Raw genomic sequence first — 27662 nt, forward strand, 5'->3', positions numbered from 1 at the left:
CTGAGCCAAAGGAAAAAGCCCCTGCATCCTCTCCTCTGGACTGCAAGCTCCCAAGGCTGGTGGCCTCTCCATTCTGTCTCCCAGGGTGGCCCAGCCAAGGCAGAAGCTGCCTACTCCGAGCAGACACAGGGGCTGCTCTCTGGTCAGCAGTGGTCCCAGGACAAGCCAGCAAGGGGCAGAGGCAAGGACAGCATCCAGAGGGTTACCCTACGGGGAGCACACAGGCACATGTCTCTCCAATCAGAAATAGAAATCTTGCCTAAGGGAGACCACGGGGGAGAATGGGGAAATCCCCTCTTTCCTTGGAATTTTAAAAAAGAAATCACTCCCAGAGCCACTGAGCTGGCCAGCGTGCCCTGCCCAGGTCAAAAGGAACGAAACACAAATATGAGCCAAGTTCTCTCCTAAAGCCAGTCTTCCTAAGAGCCTGGACCAGGTCCTCCCCACTCTGGGGGTCCAGCAGATCTTAAAAGTGGGGGTATCTTTTCTTGTTGGGTCATTTTAATTAAACATTTGAATCTTCCACTCTGCAAAGATTCCTGGGGCCAGGTCTGTGAAAGAAGAGGGGATGAGATTGTGCAACTGAGAAGGTGAACATGAGAAATGTTTACAGGATGACTCCCAGGGGAGGGAGGTGTCACAGGTGCCCTGCCCTCCACAAACATGGCATCGAGCACCTGTGCTTACCTCGGAGAGCGCATGACACCAGCCCAGGGCCCTTCTGTGCCCACAGGCCTGCAATCAGGGTGCAAATGGACATTAGTACTAAATCAACAGGAGGTAGGTTCTAGGCAGGTTCTAGGCTGACCTGCTGTGACCTTGGGTGAGGAAGCATCCCCAGGGGAGCTGACCTGGAATCTGGAGGCTGACCATGGCAATACAGTGTCTAGCTCCATGGTCACCTGCGGGCCAGCAAAACAGGTAAGTCCTGCCCAATCCTGACCTGAGGGCAGCAATGCAGCCGTGACTCAGCACGTCTGCTGCCCTCCCACCTTCTCTTTGACCTCCAGGGATGGGTTACCTGCTCCCCACACCTGTGAGCGAGGTGCAGCTACTCCAGAAACACTGGTGAGCTCCTGCACAGAAGCATGCTTGCAGGAGGAACCTGGGTCTGCTGAGGGATTCAAGTGACAGGGGCGTTTAGGGGATTCAAGCGACAGGGGCGTTTAGGGGAGAGGTACCAGGCTGACACTTCCAGAGGCCGGCTTCGCCACATGCTGTGATTCCGGAGAGCACAGGCTGGGAAACCTGGTGCTCAGAGGTACAGCGGGACAGCCACCACCACCCTCGGTCCTTGACTGGGCAGACCCGCGGCCTCCCCAAGAAGCTGGGAGGCTGGCATTATCTCCAAGACACCCACTGCACAGATGAGAAGACCAAGGATCAGAGGGAGAAGCAACTGCCCAGGTCACAGTGAGAGGATGTCAGGTCTTTTGGAGCCCGGGGACCGGGTGAGTTCTTTTAGATGTGTGACGGGGCACTCCGTGTGGAGTGGGGGACTGGAGGCCCCTTCCAGCTGAGAGGTATCAGGAGTCAAGGGAGCTGGGGAAAAGGGTTTATAAGATCACACGCCAACATCTGCACGCACCCATTGCCTCCAGGAACGGCCCTCACAGCGACAAGCCAGACACTTACGCAGGTTATTGTGAGCAGTTATTGTGAGCAAACGTTTAAATGTAAAAGCTGTTGAGACAAACGACTTGATTTACGACCAAATAATTGACTTTCAACAAAAGCATCAGCAGCGATTAGCCTTCCTGAGATGCCTGGGCATTGCTCAAGCTCTCAATTGGCATCTCAGGGTGAAGACCTTCAGTAAATCGTGACAAAGAGCCATCTCCAGGCAGAAGAACTGGCAGATGCTACCCCTGGCAAACTTGGGAAGAGGTAAGCTTGTTTTGTGTTACCTTAAGCAGCAGGTAGGTCAAAATGTACCCGTTTGGGGCAATTTTCTCAGGAGACTAACAAAGTATCAGGAGGATTTTAATGACCAGGATTGACAGTAGAGGGAATTAGCCGCCCATTACCGGAGGTGTGTAAATGGGGGCGCAGGGGCAGGGATTAATGATGCTTGAGGTAGGGTCAGGCTGGATGACTACTTCATTCCCTGCCACCCCAGTCAATGTTCCTATCAGCCCTCAGGCCCACTCAAGTGCAAATGGAGGGGTACAGTCGAGTGGAGGGTGATGTGTGTAAAGCCAGAGCTTTAGATAGGGGAAAGAGCATCTACAATTTTCCTATTTTTCTTCTATTTAGCTCTAATTGACATCTTCTCTAGGACCACAAAGACCTTTTTGTGTTTGGGATGGGTGGGGCTGGTACTAGTTGGGCAACTCCCCTCTCCCAGTGCCTCAATGTCCCCATCTGGAAAATGTGAAGGGAGGGGCTCCCTCCAGCACAGAAGTTCCCAAATCAATGAGACATGGAAGAGACTGGGGGAGCCAGCACTAACCAGGCTACCCTCAGGCTGGAAGAAAGGTACTACAGCACTGGGCACAGTGGACACCCCCAGCTCGGGACAGCACAATGACAAAAGCAGGCTTCCTAACATCTGTGCCCAAGGGTGGATGACTGCATTCAGCCCAGGGTGTTCTACTAGAATGAGCCCCTCCCAGTCCATCCTCCCCTTGGAGCAGCGGTTCTCCACCAGGGTGAGTTCACCTCCCTCCTGGGAATCTATGGGAATGTCTAGAATCATGGACACTGCTGACATCTAGGAGGTGGATGCCAGGGGGGCTGCTATGCAGTTCGCAATGCTCAGGACAGCCCCCTACAAGAGAGAATAATCTGTAAAATGGGAACAAGGAGCGTCTACCCTCCAAGTTGTGAGAACATTCATGTGACGTGTGAATGCTTGATGAAGGTTGCTACAACCACCCATGAGGGGCTTACACAACACAGAATTTGCCAAGGGAAGCTCCGGAGTAGGGGCTAAGCAGATATTGGACAAAGGCAGCTTCAGGGACAAGCACCAGCTGTCAGGGAGACGGGCACAATGACTTTTATTACAAAGGAGATTTGGAAATCTGGGGTCAATTCAGGAGGCTATTGAGTGGGAGGAGGGGGGCCCCTGACTGGGAGAGAAAAACAGAATAGCTCCAAAAAACAGGGTGCAAAGGAACCACCACCTACCTGCCTTAGGATGCTTGGGGACAGTGACAGAGTCCTGACACTTCAGAGCTGGGCCTCGCCCCGAGCCTCAGTTTCCCCATCTGTGGAATGGTGCTTTCACTGCCCACCCATTAAGGACAGCTTTTACAGTCTCAAAGTCTGAGCTGGACAATGTGGCAAGTCTTGGCAGGGGCTGCAGTTTGGGGTTCTGATGTGGCTTCATTTCACTGCTCTCCAGGAGCCTGGGTGCAAGTGGCTGCCCATCTGCTGGGTCTTACTGGCTGCATGCTGTCTGGCGAGCACTGAGCTGTCTCCCCATCTGTCTGGCCTGTGGCTCATGACCACATTGGCAACCCAGGAGCCACGGATGGCCAGGCAGCTCCCTGACTGCAGTACCACCTCCTCCAGCTGGGCAGCTCCCTGGCTGGGTGGAAGCTTGGATTCTGGCCCCTGTTCTGTTATGGGGTGACTCTGGGCAGGGAGTTTACTGACTTAAGATCTATTTCACCAAACATCAAGTTGCTGTTACACATGGGGATCCACACAAGAACAGAACAGGAACCACGAGGAGAGAGGTTTCTCTGCTTAAAAATTACTGGTCATTGATGATCTATGGTATTTATGAAGCAGCCACTGTGTATCCTGCTCTGTAGTCAACATCCGGAGGGAGTGGTGAAGCTGCTCTCATTCCCCAGAGAATCAGAGGCCAGACGCCCCTCCCAACCCTAGATCATCAGGCACGAGGGATTCTCGGGAACAGACTCTGTATGATCCAAGTCAGCAGTGTGACAAGGGGTGTGACAAGGTGGGGGTGGAGGGGTGGGAGGAGGGAAGGCCGGGGTGGAATTGAATGTGCAGGGAGTGGGAAAGAAGCAACAATCCCCATGCCCCAATTTTCACCTAATCCTTAAAGCAGGGCCTTTGCCCTCATTAGTCTCCTGGCCCAATTCCTATCCTGGTACTGCTTCCTTTGCTAACTGACCAAGAACCGTCATCAGCCCAGCAAGATAGGGAGCTTGTTGCCCACAAAGGACCTGATCAAACTTAAGAGTTTTACTTAAAAAAAAAAAAAAAAAAAAAAAAAAGAAAAGGAAAATCCAGAGGGGCCTTTTAAAAATACAAGTTAAAACAGATCTCCCAGCTCAGTGACCCTGCATTTCACCGGAGGGTGATTTCTCCTCCTGGAATTTCACAGGCACACGGTTGACTGCCAAGTCACCCTGCTCAAAGGCCTTCTGCAAATCTTATGGCAGACAGTGAGAACCACTGCAGAAAAACTCCCAATAGTGCTCGGGCATCTGGGCCTCAGTTCCCTCATCTGTGAGATGAGGGGAGCAACCCACAATGTTTCCTGAAGTCAGCTGAAAGCACGTGGAAGTGCTTTGAACTAGGAATCAGGGTCCAGCCCTGGCTCTGTCCTCTTGGACCTCAGTTTCCCCATTTACACAAAGGAATGGGACGAGATAGTTACTAAGTCCTGCCAACCTCTCGTCATTGAAGCTTGGCACATGAGTGATGTTCATTCCACATGAGGAAGAATGAATGACTCTTCGGATATTAAATAAAAGGACTCACTTTCATTGCAGATCTGAGTCCTGTGTCTGCAAAAGGAGGGTAGTTTTCTCAAAAATAGCATTTCTTCAAATGTACCCCAGAAGACCCCCATCAATGCCCCTGGGGACTGTTAAGGCTTAGTGGGTCTCTTTTGGAACTAGAACCTGCTCTTCAAGAGATCCTCGTGCACGTCTGCATTAAGAACTACCATTCTAGGGCCTCCCCAGTGGTGCAGTGGTTGAGCGCTGGGTTGTGAAGCTGCCCGCAGCCTCTGCGGCGCCGGTTTGATCCCCAGCTGCTCCCCGGCCACCGGAGGAGGGTCCCACATGGCACGCAGACCTCTCCTGCCGCCCGCTGCTCCCCTCAGCAGTGTACTTCGGTCCTTCTGCCTGCTCTGCTCCCCGCTCTGGCTCTGGTGAATTCTCTCACCCTCCCGCGCTTCTGACTGTACCCAGTGCATGTATAAACAAAACCAAAACAAACGAACAAATAAATAAATAAATAAAACATGCCTCTATTTAAAAAAAAAAGAAAAAAAAAAAGAACTACCATTCTAGTTCTGGTGATGATGAAAACCCTTTGTGATATTTACATCTACTGTCCACCTTTTGCTGCTTACCAACCCAGCACTGGGGAGATTATTCCCTGCTAAGACAAGCCCGCTCCAGCCCTCGATGGCTCTGTCTGTGGGAAAGTTCTTTCATATTTGGTGCTCAAATGACTCAGTGCAGCTCTCAGCTCTGGTTCCTGCAGGCCAGGCCAGCTGTTCATACAGGAGAGAACCCCACTGCTCACACCCCAGGTGGCCACTATCGCTCATTCACCGGGAGCCTGCAACTGGACAGTGTCCCTGGTGGGTCTGCCCGGCTTGGCCATCAGCCCTGTATGGACACGACTCCAACCCTAGTCTTGCCTGAATTCCTTTCTGGGGTCTGCTGACCTCCCAAGCGTCCCCCCGACCCCACCTCCACCCCACCCCCGCCAACTCCTTGAGTCCCAAAGGCCGGTGGGTGTGGTCCACTGGACAGCCAAGCCTTAACGGTGCAGACAACACTCACCTCTTGATTGAGATCAAAAGGGTCGTGGGGCTGAGAACATTAAGAAGCAAAAGCCCCAGTGGCTTTGGCTACACTCAGAAGGTTTGGAAATGCAATTCTGAAAGGTCACTTAGTAATCTGGGCTCTGGAGGGCAAATCTCTCCTGTTGGGCATTCGTTCTGGCAGCTTCTTGACAACCTCTTTCCACAGGGTGGAGAATTTTCTCAAAATTAAATCTCTGGCTCTTTGCTCACTAATGAAATTGATTTCTGCCTTGATACACAACAAAGCCCTCATTTTATTATTGGGCTTGGGTTTGACCTTGTTAATTATAGCTTTTTTCAGCATGGCTGCAAGTAATTGAGTTCCAAAAAGTTACTTACAATCGGAACTGATTGCTTTTTAAAAAGGCAACTCCCACATAAGTAAGAGAGTCAACCTCAGTTTCTTCACAGATGGATTTTTGGGTTAAGATATGAATAATGCAGGGCAGGAAAAAGTATTTTTCTAGCCTGAAAATCTGCACTCAAAATGGGGTCATGCTAATATTTGCAGACTGCGAAACTGAAATGTGGATGTGCCCATCACACTGTCCCTGCATTTGCTGCCTCGGTGGTTCTATCATCTTCACGCCAGAACGCATGTACTGCTCATGTTTGTAATCCTTGTTAATGGCATAATTCTACCAACCTGTTCAAATCAACCTCTAAAACCAGGTACCGTGTCGTGCAAAGCCAGCGTGACTCCACGGTGATGTGTCTTCCTTGGAGGACGCTGCTGGGCGGGGAGGCCAGCCATCTTTAGAGTCAGGTGGAAATGATGGGCACCAGGCCCGCTCTTTAGCCAAGTTGGGGGCGAGGCGGGGGGAGAGAATGGTGGAAAGAGCTGGGTGGCAGGATGCTTGTGCAGCCACACGTAAGCCAACTGGGCCTTCGGTGTTTATGAGGCATGTCTCTATGCACAGCATCATGTCTGCCACACCATCCTAGGAGGCAGGAATTAGAACCCGGCCCATAGAACAGATGTGGAAACTGAGGCCACACAGCTAGAGATTTGAAACAAGGATTCTGGCTCCAGGTGGTCCACTCTCTTAGCAATACACTGTGTGGTCTCTGCTGACCTCTCCCCAAAGAACTAAAGAACAGAAGCATACAGAAAAGCCCAGAGCTGAGAGCTAAGGGCAGAGCAGGTCTCCCCAATGCACAGTCATCCCACAAAACCCTGTTGTAAAGGAGATTCATTGTGGACAATCTAGAAAACACAACAATCACCATCACAGGCCATTTCACCACCCAGAGTAGCTGTTCATCAGCAGTTGGCACAGTGCTGTCCCCACGTGTTTCCTGTATATGTGCACACACATCTATGTATGCAGTTACAGAATTGGGCCGAATATTTTATTTTATTATTTTTTTAAAAAGATTTATTTTTTTATTTATACAAGAACCGGGGTACAGGCCAGATATGCAGGAGGGTGAGAGGATTCACCAGAGACAGAGCCGGGAATGGAAAAGGCAGACTGACGAAATACATTGCTGAGGGGAGCAGCGGGCGAGACAGGAGAGGTCTGCTCGCCATGTGGGTTGCTCCGAGGCCGGCGGGGATCGAACTGGCACTGCAGAGGCCACGGACAGCGTCACCATGCTGTGCTCAATCACCTGCTCCACCAGGGAGGCCCCGAATATTTTATTTTTTAAAAAAGATTTATATATGCATACAAGAGCTGGGGTGTAGGCCAGAAGTGCGGGGATGGGGGTGGGGTGAGAAGATTCTCCAGAGACAGAGTGGGAAGCAGAATAGGCAGACTGACTGAAATATACTGCTGAGGGGAGCAGCGGGCAGGACAGGAGAGGTCTGCTGCGCCATGTGGATCAGCTCTCTGGCGAGGGATCGAACTCATGCTGCAGATAGCTTCATAGTGCTGAGACTTAATCCCTTGAGCCCCAGGGAGGTCCTGGACAGGGTAATTTATTGTCTTTTACTACAATCATGTCTCTCTTTGAATTCTGTAACAATTTCCCCCCTGAATATAACCTACAAATGTATGCTGCGTGAGGACTGTGTGGAGCAGACAGAGAACATTCTCCCAAAGAAGCCTCCAGCCATGAAAGGCATATAGTAGAAGCCAAATCAGTTTAGATTATATAAACCTGAGGGACAAGTCCAGCAGTCTCAGCCTTTAGAAGAAAATTTAGGAAGCAGGGTTCTTGAGTTGATATTCCCCAGCTTTACTCTGGAAACTAAAATAGTTTCTGATCACTCCCATAGGAGATTTGGAGCGGGTCACCATGGCTAAATGTGGGGAGCTTCTGCAGAGGGAAACCCTGTAAACTCAAGTTGAGACTATAGGGATAGCAGATACCACAGAAGTCTTCTCTCTAACCCCAATTTTAATCATCCTGCCTTGCTGTTACTCCTTTAATAAATTCTTTTCCCAGTTTTCTCTTCTCAAAGTTGTATTTCTCTTCCCAAACCCTGCTAAAATGCCGCCTTCTCCAGGAAGCCTTCCAAGATGCCCCCAGTAAGACTTAATTTTTCCTCCTTCCCTCCCTCAACCACCCACCTGCTTATCTCTATGCCCAGACTTGAGCTCAGAGTCTGATGTGCCTGTCCCCCACCCAAGGCCCAGTGCACTGTAGGAATGCAGCAGTGATAGCTACACTGCTGACTTATTTGTTGGTCCTGCCCTGAATGTCTGTCTGAGAATGTGGCAGGCTAGTCCCCAAGCTGCCTGGGGCCATGAGCAGCATGGGGATTTTCAAAGAGAAAACAGCAAAAAAAAAAAAAGTTCTAATTAAAGCATTTCTAATAAGCTGGTTTTGCCAAACCCAATTGTTTCTGATATTCCTCTTGGGTGAAGTAATCTTTTTTTTAAAAAGCATTATTAAAAGTGGTGGAAAGCACGCGGGACTGGAAGGAGCAAGACGGCTGCTCCTAAAGGGACGTGACGGGAGCTTCCCGGCAAAGGTCTGACTGCCAGAACCTGGAGCGGTGAGGCCTCGCCCCAGCTCTGGAAGAGTGTGCGAGTGTGTGTGAGACACATGCAACAGCTTTACAGCTTTAGCATTTGAACTGTGGGAGCAAAGACGAGACCTATAAAACCTGACATCCGATTTTATAAATCTGCCTCAAAATCCAAGGACATTTATGGAGAAAATGGGAGAAGAAAATGCAGTGCTTATGGAGTTCAGAAGGGTAATAACCCTGGAATGGGAGTTGAAACATCTGGGCTTTGCCAGCAACTCGCCCTGAGACCGCGGGAAGGTTCTTTTCCTTCCTGTATCTGCTTCTCCCATCAGAAGCCAGAGTCTCCACCCAATGATTCAAGACCCTTCTGGCTGTAACTGCAGGAAGGTCTGGGGAGCAGGGAACCCTGCTACTTGGGATTTTACTGTATGAATGAAGCCCTGCCAAATGTCTCTAGGTGGGGGCTGATCCTGTTTCCTCTAGGGGCCTTTGAGTTATTTACCTAGCTCTAAACAGAGTAAGACCACAAGTACTTTCCTGGGGTAAGCACAAAGGCTCTGCAAACAACCCCACCTGCACTTGTGCTGCCTGGCAGAGTTTACAAAGAGCTTTCACTTCTAGTGTGTCCCTGCGCCCCGGGGCTGAGAAGCTCAGAGACAGGAGGGACCTGTGCAGGGAGCAGTGGATTCAGAGCCTGGTCCTCTGGCACGGGGCTGCATCCTTCCTCTTTCCCCGTTGCTGCCCCTTCCCTGATGGCACTGGGCTGCCACGTCACCCTGGCCTGCCCCTCCAGCACCCCATGTGCCCTCTCCCAAATCCCCAACCTAGCCCTCCCAGATGGCTTTTGCAAAAATATTATTAAATAAGTCATATTAACAAGATGTTAGAAATGTGATTGGAAAGAAATGTTTTTCTCATTTGGAGAGACCACCCAGCGCCTCAGAGGGAAGCTGTCCTGTGGCACAAGAGGTTTCCTGGCGACGGACGGGCATCCTGGCGGACAAGCCACACAGGCAGATTTACAGAGGCTGATATGAAATAATTAAAAACCAGCTGGAAATGTAATCGGGTGGTTCAGATGCTGGAGGGGACAGGGGAGCTCTCAGGGGAGCGGAGAGCTATGCTGAGTGACTGGCTGGGAGGGGAGAGGCAGCAGGTTGGGAAGGGAAACCCCAGCCCATCAACAGGCATTGCCAAATGAGGGGGGCTGGGGGTCTTGTTGGAGAATGGGTTGGCATCGAGTGGGCACCTCCTCCCCCTGGGTTTTTGGCAGTGGTGGAAGGAGAGCAGCTGACCGTGTTTTGGGGTCTTTTCAAAACCGACCTCTCCATAACCATGTTGCAGCCGGCAGCACCATCATTTACCCAGCCACTGAGAAATCAGGATGTGTCACTGATTCCTCACTTTCTCAACCTTGTCAATTCTACAACTGCTGCTCCTTTCCCTGCCCACTTTGCTGAACTGTCAGTGTCTGAGTGGCCAGTTCTTTGTTTCTGATGTGCTGCCTCCAGACACACCATGGTCAGATGAGGCTTCTAAAAATCTACCTCACCAGCTGCGGGGGCCACCACTGTCCCCACTGAGCTGGTCTCAGCCTCTGCCACTAGCTTCCCAGATGCTCTCAGTTTTCACTGCTTGAGTTTCCACAAAAGAAAGCAGACTCCCAAAGTTGGGTCATGCACCTTGATGCTGTCAGTTTAGACTCAGAGAAAACCCCAATGATTTTGGGCTCCCATAAGCTGAGGGAAGGCTTCTGGCCTTCTACATGTCACCGCCATCCTTGGGAAAGGTGCCAGGGAAATGCCAGGCAACCGGCTTGTGGGCCAAGTCCTGCTAGGTAAATGTGGCTTTGGCCCTGGGGCTGTACTACCCAGACGTGCACACGGTCCGCCCGGGGATCTGGGGCCCAGCTGGAGAGGTGGCAGGAGGTGTTTCTGCTTGGAGAGGCTCCAGAAGACAGAAAGATGGAGTTGGGCTGCATGAAATCCCCAGCTCTTCACAGACTGTGCCTGTGTGAGCCCCAGTTTCTCTATCTGCAAAAGTAAAGGTACCGGCCCACACCCTCTCACCACATACTGTATAGTACAGTGACAGCTCAATACTCCTGAGCATCAGCCATCAAGCCAGGAATCATCTCACAAGAGCATTGTAGAAACCCAGAGGTGGAGGGCGGGGTTTATCTCAGACAATAAACAAGGGGAATCAGAGAACCGGCAGAACTCCAAAGCCCCACAGTGCTTAAAACCGCAACTACAACAGGCTGCCCCGCAAATTGTCGCCATCCCTTGAAAAGGAAGGGTGCAGACCAAAGTCCTGGGACTGGTGTTGAGACCCATAGCTCGTCAGCAGCAGAGTCAGCAGCAGGATTTGAACCCCTGTCTCCTGGGCATAAATCCAGGGGTCTTCCCCCTCCCCACCTCCCACCCTCCGTTGCTCCAATCACCAAAGACCTCATGCCCAATCCAAGAGCAGCTCAGCTTTGACTCTAGGGGAGCATACTTGGAAATGTGATACCATTGGCAGGCGCCTCCCCCAGGGGTAAAGGGAAATGTCATGTCTTCATCCTTGCGTTGCTCCCCAAGCATGCCCTTCCATCCTGCAAGGCATCTGCACATTCTAAAGTTCACTGTTTTCATTTAGTCCCCTGTGAAGAGCGTTGGAGAGCCTGTTTTGCCTACAGCAACAGCTCCTAATTGTGGCATTTCCTTTAAACCTTTTAGAAGGAGAAAACACGCTGCACACTAATTGGGCAGAAAGTTCATCTTTCCTCTGTCAGTCACAAAAGGATGTGAAGTGCTCTATGGAGTGAGAGCAAAGATGCAGACGCCTTCACTCTGTCTCCCATCAACTCAAATGCTACCAGAAAATAGGGCCTGGCCAGGAGGCCAGGAGGTGAGCGAGCTTCTTCCCCTCTGTAGGCCTCAGTTTCTGCCCCTGTACAAGGCCTCAGACCAGGTGATCTAAAGGTCTCTTTCTGTTTCCCAAATCCCAAGATTTCTTTTTTTTTTTTAATTTTTTTTTTTATAGAGGCATGCTTTATTTATTTATTTGTTTGTTTGTTTTTTTTTTTTGTTTATACAAGCACTGGGTACAGTCAGAAGCGCGGGAGGGTGAGAGAATTCACCAGAGCCAGAGCGGGGAGCAGAGCAGGCAGAAGGGCCGAAGTACACTGCTGAGGGGAGCAGCGGGCGGCAGGAGAGGTCTGCGTGCCATGTGGGACCCTCCTCCGGTGGCCAGGGAGCAGCCGGGAATCGAATCAGTGCCGTAGAGGCCGCGGGCAGCTTCGCAACCCAGCGCTCAACTGCTGCGCCACAGGGGAGGCCCATCCCAAGATTTCTGGAGGCCCATCCCAAGATTTCTGCTCAGCAACTCCTAGAGCTGCTGCCCTGATTTGCCACAAAAACTTAAGTTCTAGTGAAAACGCGTCTTCAACTCATTCCATCACGGAGGAAGAGCTAGAGGGGCAGCACGGTGGGTGGCCAGTGGAGTAGACGACAGTGAGGGGGAGAAAGTGAGTGCTGGTGAGGGGATCACCTCTGGCCATGGATGGGAACTGCGAAATCAGAGGAGAGGAAATGACTACCCAACGTTGCACAGCCAGGTACGGGGCAGCCGGGATTGGACTCTAGTCCTATGATTTGAAGCCTCAGTCATCGCCCAGAATAAACTGTAACTCCCCACCACTGTAAAGGGGAGTGCCTGTGGTTGCCGGCAAACTTCTAGGCCACACACTGATGATCTGCGGGCTCTGGATCACACCGACCTCTTTCCCCAACAACCCGTGGCTCGCCAAAGTCTATTCTGAAGACCGTGAGCTGCTGCTTACCTACTGCAGGGTTTGCTGCGCACTGGGCACATGCTAATGCTATATACAGGCTCTTCATTAATCTATCTGTAAAACCCGTTTTACAAATGAGAAAAAAACGAGGCTCAGAGATGTTATGTCCCTTTGCCCAAGACTACCCTGCTAGTAAGTGGCAGAGCTGGGCTGAAGACCCCAAGCCAGGCTGATCCAGAGCCTGTGACCCCTGCTATGCAGAGCTGCTTCTATGCAGCTGTCAGGGAGGAGGATGCTGGGGAGGAATATTCTGGGAATCGTAGGCTGGGCTGCTGTTCTTCCAGCTTGGGCAGCTCCTGCCCACCCCCAACGGCTTCAGTCCTCCTCACTCTCCCAGGATCAAGTCACAGCCCCCCAACCTGCAGAGCAGGGAACTCGGGACTGCCAGAGGGCCCAGCTGTGGCCTGAGGGATTGCCCTAGAGATGAAGCCATGGGGTGCTCAGCTATGATGAAGCGAAAATGGAGCCTCAGATGTGGATCCAACAAGGGGGGCGCGTTCAGCAGCACAGTGTTCCCTGCTGACGGAGAAGGGCGAGCAGTCTTTCCTCATCCCCCACCCTCCCCACCCTGCAAACCTTTATTATTTCTTGCTTCTGGCTGTCAGCAGCAACAAACTAAGATTAATCACTTGCCCGCCTGACCAGACCCAGACATGCCTACTGTTTGAAAACTCTCTTTACTATATAAATCAATGAAGGGAGAGAAGAAAGAAAAACAACCCTAACAGAAATGTGTTCCCAATGCCCCCTCGAATGCAGTCTATCAGCATCTCGGGCCCCGCCATACCTACCACCCTCTACTGGACACCCCAGTGGGTGAAGACTGGGTGTCCAGCACTCAGCACAAACCCAGCTGCCCCAAGCAGAACTAGAGGGGTGTTGTTAAGCAATCAGGAGATGTGTTCTTGATCAACTGTCTTGGCCCTTCTGCCCTCCCTGGAGGAGGAGAAATGTCCTCACCCCCAACCTCCCAGGACCAGGGTAAAGGCACCTATCCTGAACAGGGACCCCTTAACTTGGAGGCAAACCCCAAACCCTTATTCCATGGGTGCCGGGGGAAGACACTTGCCAAGTCAACTGGTAGCTGACATAGCTTGGACTTGCCCCCGGGGCTCTTGACCTGGCCGGATGCTCTGTCCACCCTGCTGCCTCCATGGCGATGCTTAAGGCTTTGGGAAAGCTAGGCAGAGCACCTACCAGGTGTAGGGTAAATGGAAGTTATCAGGCTTTTCCCACCCTCCTGCTATTAGCATCTATGATCGACACCTGTGGTCTGACACGTGTGCCCGTTGGTGGCACCTGGAGTGTGGCGTGGGAGCACCTGAGCCAGAGATGGAGCATATAAGGACAGCAGCATAGAGAGCAGAGTGAGCAGAGAGACTGCGAGAGAATGCCAGAGAGCCCAGAAAGAGTAAGGATTTGCCAGGGGCTAGGAGGCCCCCCAGCCCCCTGGTCCCCCCGCCCTTTGTCCCTCCTGCCTGCCCTGCAACTTGTTGCCTCACTACAAATGGTGTAAAAAGAGCATTAAAAGCCTGGAAAAGCCACCGAGGGCTCCAGAACTCCTCCTTTACCTGTATGCCTGGGTCCATAGAGAACCTGCCCCATGCCTTCCTGCCACTACACTGGGGCATGTTGAGTACCTGCTATGTGCCAGGGGCACTGCTGAGCTGTCCTGCTTCTACACCAGCCTTAGGACAGTGGCCCTGCTTTGCTGGTAATGGTCAGAGAGGTAAAGTCACTTGCCTAGAGTTGCACCACAGGTAAAAAATATGAAGCCAGGATTATAAATTCTGGTATCTCTGATGAAGTCTGTGTTTTTCTCTTTACATCTTAAAAAGGGCCCTGGATCTCCCCCCAGGAGGCCTGCTGCCCACCTCCTGGCCTCTTACAAGAGGTCTCTTGCAGGCATTCTGGGGCCATGCTAGTTAGAGTATCATGTCTGTGGGCAGGTGGTGCAGAGGGAGGCAGAAGTGATGCTCTTTCCTCGACAAGGTGCACCCTGGTTCACTAAAACAACTCTGAGGACATGACTGCTCCTTGCTCAAAACTGTGGGGACGCCTCCTGCAGAATAAAGTCCCAGATCCTCAGCCTGGCGACCTGGACTGCACCTCCATGGGACTCTCATCACAGTCCTACCGCTCTTGCACAAGCCTCTGTGGCCTGCCTTCGGCCTGGGCTGCCTCTCTGCAGGCAGGTCCAAGACCTGCTCATCCTTCTGTACCCCTCTTCTGTGACCTTCCCTGGTTCAGGGTCCTGGGCATTTTCTGTGTGGGTGCCCTACTCACTTTCTAGAGCATATGAGCTACAGATGAAAATACCTTCCCTCACTTTGGCTGTGAGCTCCTGGGGTGTGGAGGCACTGGTGCTCATTAAATAATTTATTCTGATGAGGCTGAGCCTGGGGTGGGGGTGGGGGAGATGAGGAAGGCTCCTGAATTACCAAGCTCAGGCTGTAGCCTGATGGAGGTCCCACATGCATCTCCTGAGGTCAGAATCTGGGCCACACTTGTAAGGAGTCTGTGCAGTTTGCCTTTGGAGATTGGAAAGTTGAAGGCCCTTTCTGAGGGCTCTGTGGGGCCATTTCCTTCCCTGAAGTCAGGACTCTCTTGCCTAAAGAGACTGGGGGCTGGGCCCTCATCCAAGGAGAGTGGCATCCCTGCTGAGGCTTCAGAAGTGCACTCTATCTACCTCCCCTCCCCAACTGTGGTCAACGAAAGCAGAATGGGTGTGGGGGGCCCTCACCCTGCCTCCCCACCCCTCAAGGCAAAACCCCCAGTCTCAAGTCCTGTTTCACTCATCTTGTCCACACTCCTGCGCAAAAACTCCTGAAACTAGAACTTGCAAAGAGTCAGTCACAGTCTAAAGTGCCTGAAGAGCCCTTTTAATGAGATTTTTCAAGACTTTTCATCCCTGTTCCCTACTGCCTGTCTTTCCAGACAGGAAACTGTTAGTGTGACGTTTTCTTGCCAGTTTCTGAAGGCTCAACCCTTTGCTTCCCCGAGGCTGGAGTGAGTGTACCCAGGGGTCAGTGGTTGGTGCCAGGGCCAATGTGTCTGCTGGCAGCTGAGAGGAAGTGCACACCATGAGAGCGGGAAGAGGGGAGTTCCGCAGGGAGAAGAGGGGGGCAGTGTTCAGAGGCAACGGGGGGACTCAGTAAATGAATACTACTTCACAGGTAGGGATGTCTGCCATGAAAGGGACTCAGATGTGATGGGGTAGGGAGGGTGGGCGCCATCTTGGGTGCCATGGGTGCAGGGAGCTTTCAGTGGAAGGGCAGATGAGTGGCAGCCTGGGTAGGTTCAGTGGGGACAGCTGCCCATCTCTCAGGTCAATCATGAATCCCCTCTGGCTATCAGTCTCCCCACCCACAAAGCAAAGGGAATGGACTAGACAAGTCTCTTGACATCTGAAGACCTTCTGAATGGGTGTTAGGAGTGCTTGGGAGGGGAAGGGAGACATTGGGGTGCGGGTCCACTGGCCTCCACTCCAGTCTTGGCAGGTCCTTCAGATGTCACCCTCAGGTAAGGAAGAGGATGGTGATCTCTGCCCAAGTCACTGGCAGGGGGCAGGGGGAGAGTTGGGGGGCTGCCCTTCTAAAAAGGAAAGGTCTATGTTTGTGCAGGTAGGCAGGGTCAGGTGAAAAGTGGGGTTAAGCCTAATGGTGGGTGCCACCACTTCAGTAGCCCCATCATTAAGAATTGATTGAATCTCAACTCCTCTGCCAAGGCCCTTTCCCAGGACTTTGCCTGGCTGCCCCTTCCACCTGAGATGCCTGCCAACCTGTTCGGGGACCACCTACCCACTCTCTTGAAGGCTCAAGTGCACCCCCCTCCCTGCAGCTTTTCCTGAACCTCCATGGCAGGGACGGCCCAGACCGTGAGTTCCTGCAGTTTGGGCTGGGCTGTTCTCACCTTGCATCTCGCTGTGGCTGCCCAGCCCAGTGCCTGGTACAGAGGGCTCTGATAAATCTCTGCTGCAGAAAGGGGTGGAGGGTCCTGTCCTCCAAGCCCAGACTCGCCCAAATCCTTTCTCCACTCTATAACACCCTCACAGCGGGACCCAAGGCTCACATGAAAACATAGCTGGAATTCCAGTGTCGATTTGCACCATGCTCCTGACAACACCATGCATGGGGAATGCCATTCTCCACCCTGCCCCTGGCCCTGCCAGGCAGGCCACGGGATCTGAAAGGCCCCGCACCTCACATGGTGGCCAGCAAAGCTGGCGTTTGTCCCAAGTAGCCGGGATAGTCAGTGCCAGGACCAGTCTATCTGTAGTCAAGGTGATCAATGCCAAGTGTCACTCCCTGGCCGTCAGTGCAACTGGTCACTGGGAACTGGGGTCACTCTGGGAAGCAAGTTCATGCCACAATTCTGGGTTCTTCAAAGGGAGAGCTGACCAGGTGAGATCACCCCTCTGGTCTTTGGGAGTGGTGATTTAATGGCTCGAGACAAGCATGCAGAACTAAACCCTCCACTTCTAGTCCCGCTGGGCAAAGACCAGTTATCCACACTGTGGTTCTGACGGGATGCCTGCAGGAAGACAGAGTCAGGCCTGAGGACAGTGTCCTAACTGGGGTGCTGGTCCAGTCTTCCTTCAGTCTCCCCACGTGACCTAGAAGGTGCAGGCCATCCAGCCAGAGCACCCTCAAGGACAAAAGGCAGCTGAGTCCACAGACAGGGGAAATTCTGTGAGTCAGAGACACCTCACTGTTAGACACAAGCATCCTTTAATAAGCGTCAAAGGCTACTTCTGACTGGGCAGATGTGAGGCTAACGTGATAACTGCTACACTATGGACAAAGGGCTTCCCTGGGCAGAGGTGGATGCTGAGGCCTAGGGGGACATGCAAGGTGAGCACTGAGAAGAAGGATAGGACTTGTCAGAACTCCGGTCCTCACCCTGCGCTGGTTGGGCTGGAGATGCTTCTGGTGGTAAGGAGAGCACTATCACACGCCCTCCACTTGTCTCTGAAGTCACCTGCCAGCCCAGAAGAGTGAGATTCACCTTTAGGTGGGAAGGTGGAGACACCAAGCGTCGTGGCTTGAGGGACGGTGAGCCCTTCCAGTGTCACGGGATGGAGGAGAGCTGCATGGAGGGGCCGCAGCCTCTGTCAGCACAGCCAGTGGTATGCCCCTGCTTTGTCTCTGCCTTCTCCTCAGCCCAATGTTAGCCTGCAGGTTTGGCCACCTCCAGCCCAGCCTCCCAGTGGAGCTGTATTCAGCACATTACGTTTTCCTGGGGAGCCATAACCAGTCTGATTCTTAAAGCCTCAGGTCTGATGGCGGACAATGAAATACGCAAATACGGTGTCTCAAGTGCTCTCTGAGCTGGTCAGAAGCCCCTTCCGTGTCCTCCCCAGCAAGGTGTTTGACCAGCCCCCTGGGTGCAAACTCCCAGTGACAAGACCTTCACCACCTCCAGATGCCTCTTTGGATGGCTCTAATTCTTTTTTTTTTTTTTTTATTAAATAATAAATTTTATTTTTATATCCCCATACAATTGCAACCCCCCCCCATTTTGACCCCAATCCCTCCCCTCCCGCCCCTCACCCCCTAAAAAGTGTCTCTGGTTCATAGTTTTTTGTTGATTTTGATTTTCGCTTTCTTATAGTTATTCATTTTTCTGGTCCCTTATTTAAGTTTTCTAGATTCCTGCTATGAGTGAGACCATCTGGTATTTTTCTTTTTCTTTTTGGCTTATTTCGCTGAGCATGATCCCTTCCAGCGCCATCCATGTTGCTGCAAATTGCATGTGTTTATCTTTTTTGAATGCTGAGTAATATTCCATGGTATATATGTACCACATCTTCTTGATCCAGTCATCTATTTTTGGGCATTTGGGCTGTTTCCAAAGCTTAACTATTGTAAATAGTGCTGCTATAAACATAGGGGTGCAGGTGCTCTTTGGAATTGATGTTTCTGTGTCCTTTGGGTAAATACCTAGGAGTGGAATTGCTGGATCACATGGAAGCTCTATGTTTAGTAGGTCCAGAAATCTCCACACAGCTCTCCATAGTGGTTGGACCAGTTTGCACTCCCACCAACAGTGCAGAAGAGTTCCTTTTTCTCCACACCCTCACCAACATTTGTTATTGCTAGTTTTTTTAATATGTGCCATTCTCACTGGTGTGAGATGGTATCTCATGGTAGTTTTGATTTGCATTTCCCTGATTACAAGTGATGTTGAACATTTTTTCATATGCCTGTTGGCCATTTGCATTTCCTCTTCAGAAGTTTCTTTTTAGCTCTTCTGCCCATTTTTTGACGGGATTATTTTCTTTGTTGTTGCTGAGTCTCATCAGCTCTTTGCAGATTTTTGTGATCAGTCCTTTATCATTAGTGTTGTGTGCAAAAATGTTCTCCCAGTTGGTGGGGTTTCTCTTTGTTTTTGTTATTGTCTCTTTTGCTGTACAGAAGCTCTTTAATTTGATGTAGTCCCAGCTGTTTATCTTTGCCTTCACTATCACTGCTTTGGGCGATGTGTCTGTAAAGATGTCTTTGATGTGCAAATCACGTAGTGTTTCGCCTATATTTCCTTCTATATATTTTATGGTTTCAGGTCTTATGTCTAGTTCTTTAATCCATTTTGAGTTGATTTTTGTGTATGGTGTGAGGTAGTGGTCAAGCTTCATTCTTTTGCATGTAGCGACCCAATTTTCCCGGCACCATTTATTGAACAAACTTTCTTTGCTCCAATGCATAGTCTTTGCTCCTTTGTCAAAGATTAGTTGACCATAAATCTGTGGGTTTATTTCTGGATTTTCTATTCGATTCCATTGGTCTGTGTGTCTGTTCTTGTTCCAATACCATGCAGTTTTGATGATTATGGCTTTGTAGTAGAGTTTGAAGTCTGGGAGTGTGATGCCTCCATTCCCTTCTTTTTTTTTCAGGAGAGCTTTGGCTATTCGGGGTTTTTTGTGATTCCATATGAATTTCATCAATAATTGTTCTATTTCTTTGAAGAATGACATTGAAATTTTGATTGGAATAGCATTGAATCTGTATATTGCTTTTGGTAGGATGGCCATTTTAATAATGTTTATTCTTCCAATCCATGAGCAGGGGATGTCTTTCCATTTCTTTGTGTCTTCTTCTATTTCTTTTAACAGTGTTTTATAGTTTTCTTTGTATAGGTCCTTTACCTCTTTTGTTAGATTTATTCCCGAATATTTGATTTTTTTTGTTTCAATAATAAAAGGGATGGTTTTTTTTTATTTCTTCTTCAGATTTATTGTTTGTGTATAGGAAGGCTACTGACTTTTGCGTGTTGATTTTGTATCCTGCCACTTTACTGAACTGATTGATGAGTTGAATTAGTTTTTCTGTGGAGTTTTTGGGGTTCTCTATGTATATTATCATATCATTTGCAAAGAGTGATAGTTTGACTTCTTCTTTTCCTATTTGGATTCCTTGGATGTCTTTCTCTTGTCTTATTGCTCTGGCTAGGACTTCCAGTATTATATTGAAGAGCAGTGGTGAGAGTGGACATCCTTGTCTTGTTCCAGATCTTAATGGAATTGCTTTCAGCTTTTCACCATTGAGAATGATACTGGCTGTTGGCTTGTCATAGATGGCCTTTATGATGTTGAGGTATGTTCCTTGTATCCCAAGAATTTCAAGGGCTTTTATCATGAATGCGTGTTGCACTTTGTCGAAAGCTTTCTCAGCATCTATTGATATTATCATATGGTTTTTATATTTCTTTTTGTTGATGTGTTGGATAACGTTGTTTGATTTTCGGATGTTGAACCATCCTTGTGTCCCTGGAATGAATCCTACTTGGTCGTGGTGAATTATCTTATGGACACATTGTTGGATTCTGATAGCTAAAATTTATTGAGGATTTTTGCATCAGTGTTCATTAGGGAGATTGGCCTGTAGTTTTCCTTTTTTGTGTTGTCCTTGTTTGGTTTTGGTATTAGTGTAATGTTGGCTTCATAGAACGTGTTTGGTATTGTCCCTTCCTTCTCAATTTTTTGGAAGAGTTTGTGAAGGATAGGCACTAATTCGTCTCTGAATGTTTGGTAGAATTCATTTGTAAATCCATCAGGTCCTGGGCTTTTGTTTTTGGGGAGGTTTTTGATTACCATTTCAATTTTGCTAATTGTAATTGGTCTGTTTAGGTGTTCTATTTCTTCTTTATCTAGCTTTGGGTGATTGTAGAGTTGTAGGAATTTGTCCATCTCCTCTAGATTGTTGAACTTGTTTCCATATAACTGTTCATAGTAGTTACTGATTATTCTTTTGATTTCTGCTGTGTCCGTTGTGATTTCTCCTCTTTCATTTGTGATCCTGTTTATTTGTGCTTTCTCCCTTTTTTCCTTTGTGAGCCTGGCTAGGGGTTTGTCTATTTTATTGATTTTTTCAAAGAACCAGCTCTTGGTTTCATTGATCTTTTGGATTGTTTTTTTAGTTTCAATTTCATTTATTTCTGCTTTGGTTTTTATTATTTCTTTTCTTCTACTGGTTTTGGGTTTTTTTTGTTGTTCTTTTTCTAGATCTTTGAGCTTCGAGATGAGGTTGTTTCTTTGCGTTCTTTCTTGTTTCTTGATGTGAGCTTCTATTGCTATATATTTTCCTCTTATTACTGCTTTTGCTGCATCCCATACATTTAGGATATTGGTGTCCTCCTTGTCATTCAATTCAAAGAATTTTTTAATTTCTTCTTTGATCTCCTCATTAGTCCAGTGGTCTTCCAGTAGTGTGGTTTTTAATCTCCATGAGGTAGGAAAGTTCCTTGCCTTCTTTTTATGGTTTATTTCTAGTTTGATGCCTTCATGGTCAGAAAAGATGGTTGATATGATTTCAATCTTGGTGTATCTGTTGATGTTTGTCTTGTGCCCCAGTATGTGATCGATCCTGGAGAATGATCCATGTGCGCTTGAGAAAAATGTGTACTCCGTTTTTTTGGGGTTTAGTGTTCTATAGATGTCTGTTAAGCCCAAATGCTCTAGGTCCTTATTTAGAGCTTTAGTTTCTTTACTTATTTTTTGTCTATCCATTGTTGATCTATCCATTGTTGATAGTGGTGTGTTGAAGTCTCCCACTACATATGTGTTTTCTCTGATATCTGTTTTCAGAGAGGACAACAGTTGTCTGATATATTTTGGTGCTCCTTTGTTTGGTGAGTATATGTTAATGAGTGTTATTTCTTCTTGAAGTATTGTCCCCTTGATCATGATGTAGTGACCATTGGGGTCTCTTTTTATTTTTTTTGAGTTTGAAGTCTGTTTTATCTGATATAAGTATAGCTGTTCCTGCTTTCTTTTTTGGTCCATTTGCTTGTAGGATTGCTTTCCATCCTTTAACTTTGAGCCTATTTTTATCTTTTGTAGCTAAATGTGTTTCCTGGAAACAGCAAAAGGTTGGGTTTTGTTTCTTAATCCAGGCTGCAACTCTGTGTCTTTTTATTGAAGAGTTTAGTCCATTTACATTTAGAGTTAATATTGATATGTTAGCATTTGTATTTGCTATTGTGTTTGTCTTTCCTTTGATTTTATTTATTCCTTTAATAACTTTTTTTTTTTTTTTGGCCTTCTTTCGTTGTTATTCATCCTTCTGAGGTTCTGGCTTTAGGATTCCTTGTAGTATTTTTTGGAGTGGGGGTTTAGTCGTAATGAAATTCCAGAGTTTCTCTTTGTCTGGGAAGGTCCTTATTCTTTCTTCATAGAGGAAGGAGAGCTTTGCGGGATAGAGTATTCTTGGTTGGCATCTGTTTTCTTGGAGTCTGTTGACTATGTCCCTCCACTCTCTCCTTGCCCGTAGTGTTTCTTCAGAGAAGTCTGATGTCAGCCTGATTGGTTTTCCTTTGAATGTTATCTGTTTCTTCCCTCTTGTCAGCTTCATTATTTTTTCCTTGTCCTGGATTCTTGGGAGCTTTACTATTATGTGTCTTGCTGTATTTTTCCTTTCGTCATGGAAGTTTGGTGTTCTTCTTGCTTCTTGTATATCAATTTTCACCTCCTTCTTCGCATTTGGGAAGTTCTCTTCAATTATCTCCTGGAATATTTTCTCTGTTCCTACATCTCTCTCCTCTCCTTCTGGAATTCCTATAACTCTTATATTTCCTTTCCTCATGGAGTCAGATAGTTCCCGAAGTCTTTCTTCATTCTTTTTCCTTTGTACTTCTCTTTCCTTTTCTGTTTTGGTTCTTTTTATTTCTGTGTCTTCAAGAGTACTTATTCGTTCTTCCATTTCATCTATTCTGCTTTCATTGCTTTTCCCAAGAGTTCTTTAGTTCCTCCATTAATTCTTTGATCTCCTGCGTTTCTTTTGCTTCCCTCTTTAGGGACTCAATTTCCTTCTTCTGATCATTGTTTTCCTTTATGAGTTCTGTCATTTTTTTAATCACGGCAATTTTAAATTCTCTTTCTGGAAGGCTCAGAAGTTCTTCCAAGTTACTGTCGTTGCAATCTGGGGGGTGGTTTTCTTTTTGTGGTGTGCTTTTTTCCTGAGGAGTTGCTAGGTTGCGTGTGGTTCTTCTACTCCCTACTGTCTGTTTTCTAATTTGTCGTATGCATTGGGACACTGTGTTGCTCGGACTGGCCGGCATCTTGGGTGAACTTCTCCGCTCCCCTCTGGCTCCTCTAGGAGCCATCTCTGGCTTCTGAGGGAGCTTTCTGCTGGTTTCAGGAAGACTTTACTGAAGAAATGTCCCTGTTCTAAAATGGCAACGCGGGACTCAGTCCCTGAGCATCCGGTCTCAGGCACACTCTTCTGCGCGCCCGGTCTGCCCCGGCCGTGGGTGCCTGTTCCCTCTGTGGGCTACGACTGCTGGTCAGAAGGGGCCTGGCGTGGGCTAACTTCCCAGCTGGCCACTGTCTCCTCCGGGAGTCTTCTGCCCTTTTCAAGCAGACTTAAGAAATTTCCTTGTTCTATGGGGTGTTAGTGACTTTTTTTTTCTGGTCGCTAGGTGGCGCCAGAGATCTCTCCTCTTGTCCTTGGGGGGCTGTTTTTCGCCCCCCCCCACCCCGTGGGACAGGGAACAGAGCGGGAATGGTAGGGTAAACCTCAACGGCTTTGGGGTGCTGTGTCTGCCTTGTGCCCCACCGTCGTGGAGAACCCACGCCCCGAACTTCGTGCCCTGAATCTCAGTTCAAAGCCCTCAGGTCCAGGACGCGGGCTGTAGCCCAGTTCAGTGGCGCGGGAATGGCGCCTTTTGCACCCACTCCCGTGCCTGGGCGCCTGGTTCCTGCTCACTCAGTGATGGACTTTCACCTCAGTGAGGGCCTCTGCGCGTCTCCCCGCAAGCCTAGGTCGCAGGCGCGGGGACCTGGGCAGCCGCGATCCCGATCCACGTTTGCTTTTCAAGCGCGCCAAGCGCGCCGCTTTCCCGCGCCAGCTTACCGGCAGCCCGGGCTGTGTGCGCGTCTCCCGGGGTCTTTGTTCTTCTCTAATGGCGCCCGGAACCGTTCGCTCACCGCCGCGGCGAATCCTGCAGGGTTCTCCACAGCTCCCGTTCATGGGGTGTGGTGGCTGCAATAGTTCCTTTCCACTCACAGTCCCGCTTGCTGCGTAGTTTTTTCTTGTTGGTCGTTTTGGTTTGTTGTTTTCCTCCTCTCTGCCAGTCGGAGAGTGCCGCCTCTGTGGGCGGGGGAGGGGAGCAGGGTTCTGCGCTTTCCTCCCTTCTAGTCCTCTTTTATGGCCACTTTCTTCTTCGGGTAGTTTGCTGGCGTCACCCGTTTATCTTCCGTGTCCCAGTTCTCACTGGGACCTGCCACTTTTCTTCCCTATTAACTTTTTTTAATGGGAGATCTTACTCGCAGCGTCTCCTCGCCGCCATGTTGCTCCACCCTCCTCCTCTCGGCTCTAATTCTTGATCAGCTCTGAGAAAAAATTTTTCCTCTCACTGAGCTGGAAACTGCAAGCCCCTAACTCCCCCATCTGGGAGCCCCCTAACCATGACAAGGCCTTCTGACAGTGCTTGAGACTTGTGGTTCAGATCATGTCTCTGCATATCCTCCCTGCTCCAGGTGAACTTCCAAGCCTGTTTCCCGCCCATGCTCTGTGCTTTGTCATGTGCCTCTCAGGGCTGAGCACACTGGGCGGGGTCAGCCTGAGCAGTGAGTACAGACCCATCTCTCTTTCCCTGGCTGCCGGGGCCTGCTGCACATGGCTGGCCTGTACACCATCTCTCCCGACAGCTGCATCCTAGCAGGCCCACTGTTCATCACGTGGCTAACAACAGTGGGTGAGCAGAGAGGGAGCCAGACGTCTGTGCTGCCTTCAGAGTCTGGGTTTATGCCCCAAACTCACTCTACATGTCCTTGGAAATCCCTCCTCTCTGTGGGTCTCAGTTTCCCTATCTGTAAAATGGGTTTTCAGGCCTCCCAGGAGGCACAGCAGGTTTGAGTGCAGCGCTGTGAAGCTGTCCGCAGCCACTGTAGCATGGATTTGATTCCGGGCAGACCTTGTGGTCTCACCCACTGCTCCCCTCAGCAGTGTATTTTGGTCCTTCTGCCTGTTCTGCTCCCAGCTCTGTCTCTGGTGAATCCTCTCACCCTCCTGCATCTCTGGCCTGTACCCCAGCTCTTGTATTAAAACAAATAAATAAATCTTTAAAAAATAAATAAAATGGGTTTTATGTTATCAGAAAAAAGCTCTTTTCTAATTTTGGATCCTATTCATTCAACACAGATAGCAACACCTGGAGGGTCAACAAGGTTACAAAGTAGTCCCAGGTCGTAACATAAGTAGGAATCTTCCAGGCACTTCCCAGAGTTCCTCACAGCCTCTGTAATGCATAAAAATCAGACCGGCACAAACAGCCCCCTAGAACATACCAGAGGTGGTTATCTTTGCTCTGTGAGGCACCCGAGAGTGGCACTGCTGGCCCTGAATCATGACCCTGCTCTTGGGCCAGCCATGTCTCCTCTCTGGGCCTCATTTTCTCACCTGAAGATGGGGACATGCTTCTCGCCAAAGGACCCATGAGGTATGAGAGGTGAGGTATGCTAGGAGCGTAGACAGTCCCTGGCCCACGGCAGATGTGAAAGCTATTCTTGGTTATTTAATATAAATCCTAGAATAGGCTCCTCCTCTTTGAGGGAGACAGAAATGGTGAACATAAAAACTCCTCTGTATCCCAGGAGAGTAAGATTAAATTGAAACAGCAAGGCTTGAAATAACTTGTGCTGGCAAGTTTCCCGGAGGGCCAGTGCAGGCCTTTCTGCCACGGGCTGGCGGCCCTCGGGTCAGGGTGCGCGAGGCTGTACTCACTTCAGGGAGAGGGAGTAGTCGTGCTTGCTGGTCTGGCTGTTCCGGACAAGGTAGCTGCACTCCTTGCAGAGTCTCAGCAGGTTCTCAGCGTCTCCTCTGCTGATGGCTCCGTGATACCATCTGGGGAGAGGACAGAGGGTCAGAACCCGCAGTCGACACCCTGAAGTCTGCTCTTCCCTGAGAAGGCTCAGGCCCTCAGAAGCAGAAGGCAGCTGCCGGCATCCTGGGCCAAGGCCCTGGCCAGGCAGGTAGTATGTGTGCCTGCGTTCAGCCGCTCATATGGTAGGAGCTTACTGAGTGTTGCCCCCAGATCCTGGGGAGAGACTTGTATGCACAGCGCATTCTCTTCCCTCGTGAAGCTTACATTCTAGTGAGGGCATCAGACAACAGGAGATAATCGGGCAGTCACGCTGCAGTCTCACGGCACTAAGTGGGATGGAGGAAAGAGACCAGGTGGGGCAGCAGGGAGCTCATAGTAGGGACTGCTACTGAAGCAGAGTGACCAGGGAAGCCTTCTGCAGAGTGACATCTCAGCATAGACCTGAAGAGGTGAGGGAGAAGGCCCTGAAGGAGTAGCTGGAGAAGAGCATTTCTGGTACAGGGAAGGGTAGCAAAGGCAAAGGTCTGAGGTGGCAGTGCATGGTATGTTTTAGGAACAAGGAAGTCTGGAGCGGGGTGGGGGGGTGGGGTTGTAGGTGGGGGTGGGGGTGAGGCAAGGGGGCGGGGCGGCAGTGAGACCTAAGGCCATGAGCCAGGGCTGGGTTGGGGGACCTGAGTGCAATGTGAGGTGCGGCCTGTCTTTGTCTGGAAGAGCCATCAGAGGGTGCTCACCATGACAGCTACAGCGCAAGTGGGCAGCAGAGCGCATGTCTAAGGAGAAAGGCAGGGGGTGAAGTGGCCAAACCAGGTCCCTGTTGAGCATATGGGGCATGGATCAGAAGGGAAGGACAATGTGGCAGACAGGCCCAGGTTCCCAACTGCGGGATGGAGGGGAAACACTGATTTTTGAGACTGGAAACACTGAAGGTGTTTCAGTGGAAGAGTGACAATCACAGGTGCCAGTCAGTGGGCATCCTCAGCGGGCATTTTTGTTTCCATTTTGGTCTGAGGGACAGGGGTGGCAGGCATGTGGCGAGAGGTGGGGCCAGGAGGAGAACCCAAGGTACTGGCGCCGGAGCACACTTGGACAGCAGAGGCACAAAGAGAGGGCTGAGCCTGGCTTCACCCTGGTTCTCTACTATCAAGCAGACTTTCTCCATGCCGGCTTGAGGCTGTGAGGACTATTAGAGATGGGCTTGTGCAGGGACTGGTATGGGGCGAGTTTCAACAGATGGCAGCTACAAGCAAGTAGAGAAAACTTGCAGACGTATGTGTCTAACTCCCCTAATTCTCATGCTTTTAGGCTCTTACTATTCCAGAGGCTGCTCCTTAAGTTCTCAGGTTTAACAGGCATGCTGCTTGGTCCTGGCCAGGAGTGCTCTGCAAACCGCACTCTAAGAGCCTGTTACTGACAGATGTTCTGCTTGGAGAAAACTGTCCCGCTGCCTTTCACTAAGCACTTTTTTTTTAAAAAAAAGATTTGATTTATACAAGAACTGGGGTTCAGGATAGAGGAGTGGGAGGGTGAGAGGATTCACCAGAGACAGAGCGGGGAGCAGAACAGGCAGACTGACTGAAAACAGTGCTGAGGGGAGCAGCGGGTGAGACAGGAGAGGTCTGCCTCCCCATGTGGGTATCTCCCTGGCCGGCCGGGAATCGAATCAGCACTGCAGAGGCTGATGGACAGCTTCACAGCGCTGTGCTCAACCCGCTGTGCCACCGGGGAGGCCCTCACTAAGCGCTTTCTGCACAAGCAGTGTTCTGAATTCTGGCAGTGACAGAATTATAACCTGAAAAAAAAATCCTGCCAGCTCTAGAAAAGCAAGGTCCGGACAG

At 49.8% G+C, this 27662-nt stretch overlaps 1 protein-coding gene across 1 annotated transcript in view; it reads right to left on the bottom strand.

Moving 5' to 3' along the window:
• The window catches only part of SHB (SH2 domain containing adaptor protein B), a 135458-nt gene that overhangs the window by 6419 nt on the left and 101377 nt on the right, over positions 1–27662 (bottom strand). The window contains exon 5 of the mRNA XM_037494646.2: positions 25728–25847. Coding sequence (XP_037350543.1) covers positions 25728–25847 — 120 coding nt within the window. The remainder of the gene's footprint in view (positions 1–25727; positions 25848–27662) is intronic.

Source organism: Talpa occidentalis, unplaced genomic scaffold (genome assembly GCF_014898055.3).
Source record: "Talpa occidentalis isolate TD23 unplaced genomic scaffold, MPIMG_talOcc4v2.1 talOcc4.7, whole genome shotgun sequence".
NCBI classification, from domain to species: Eukaryota; Metazoa; Chordata; class Mammalia; order Eulipotyphla; family Talpidae; genus Talpa; species Talpa occidentalis.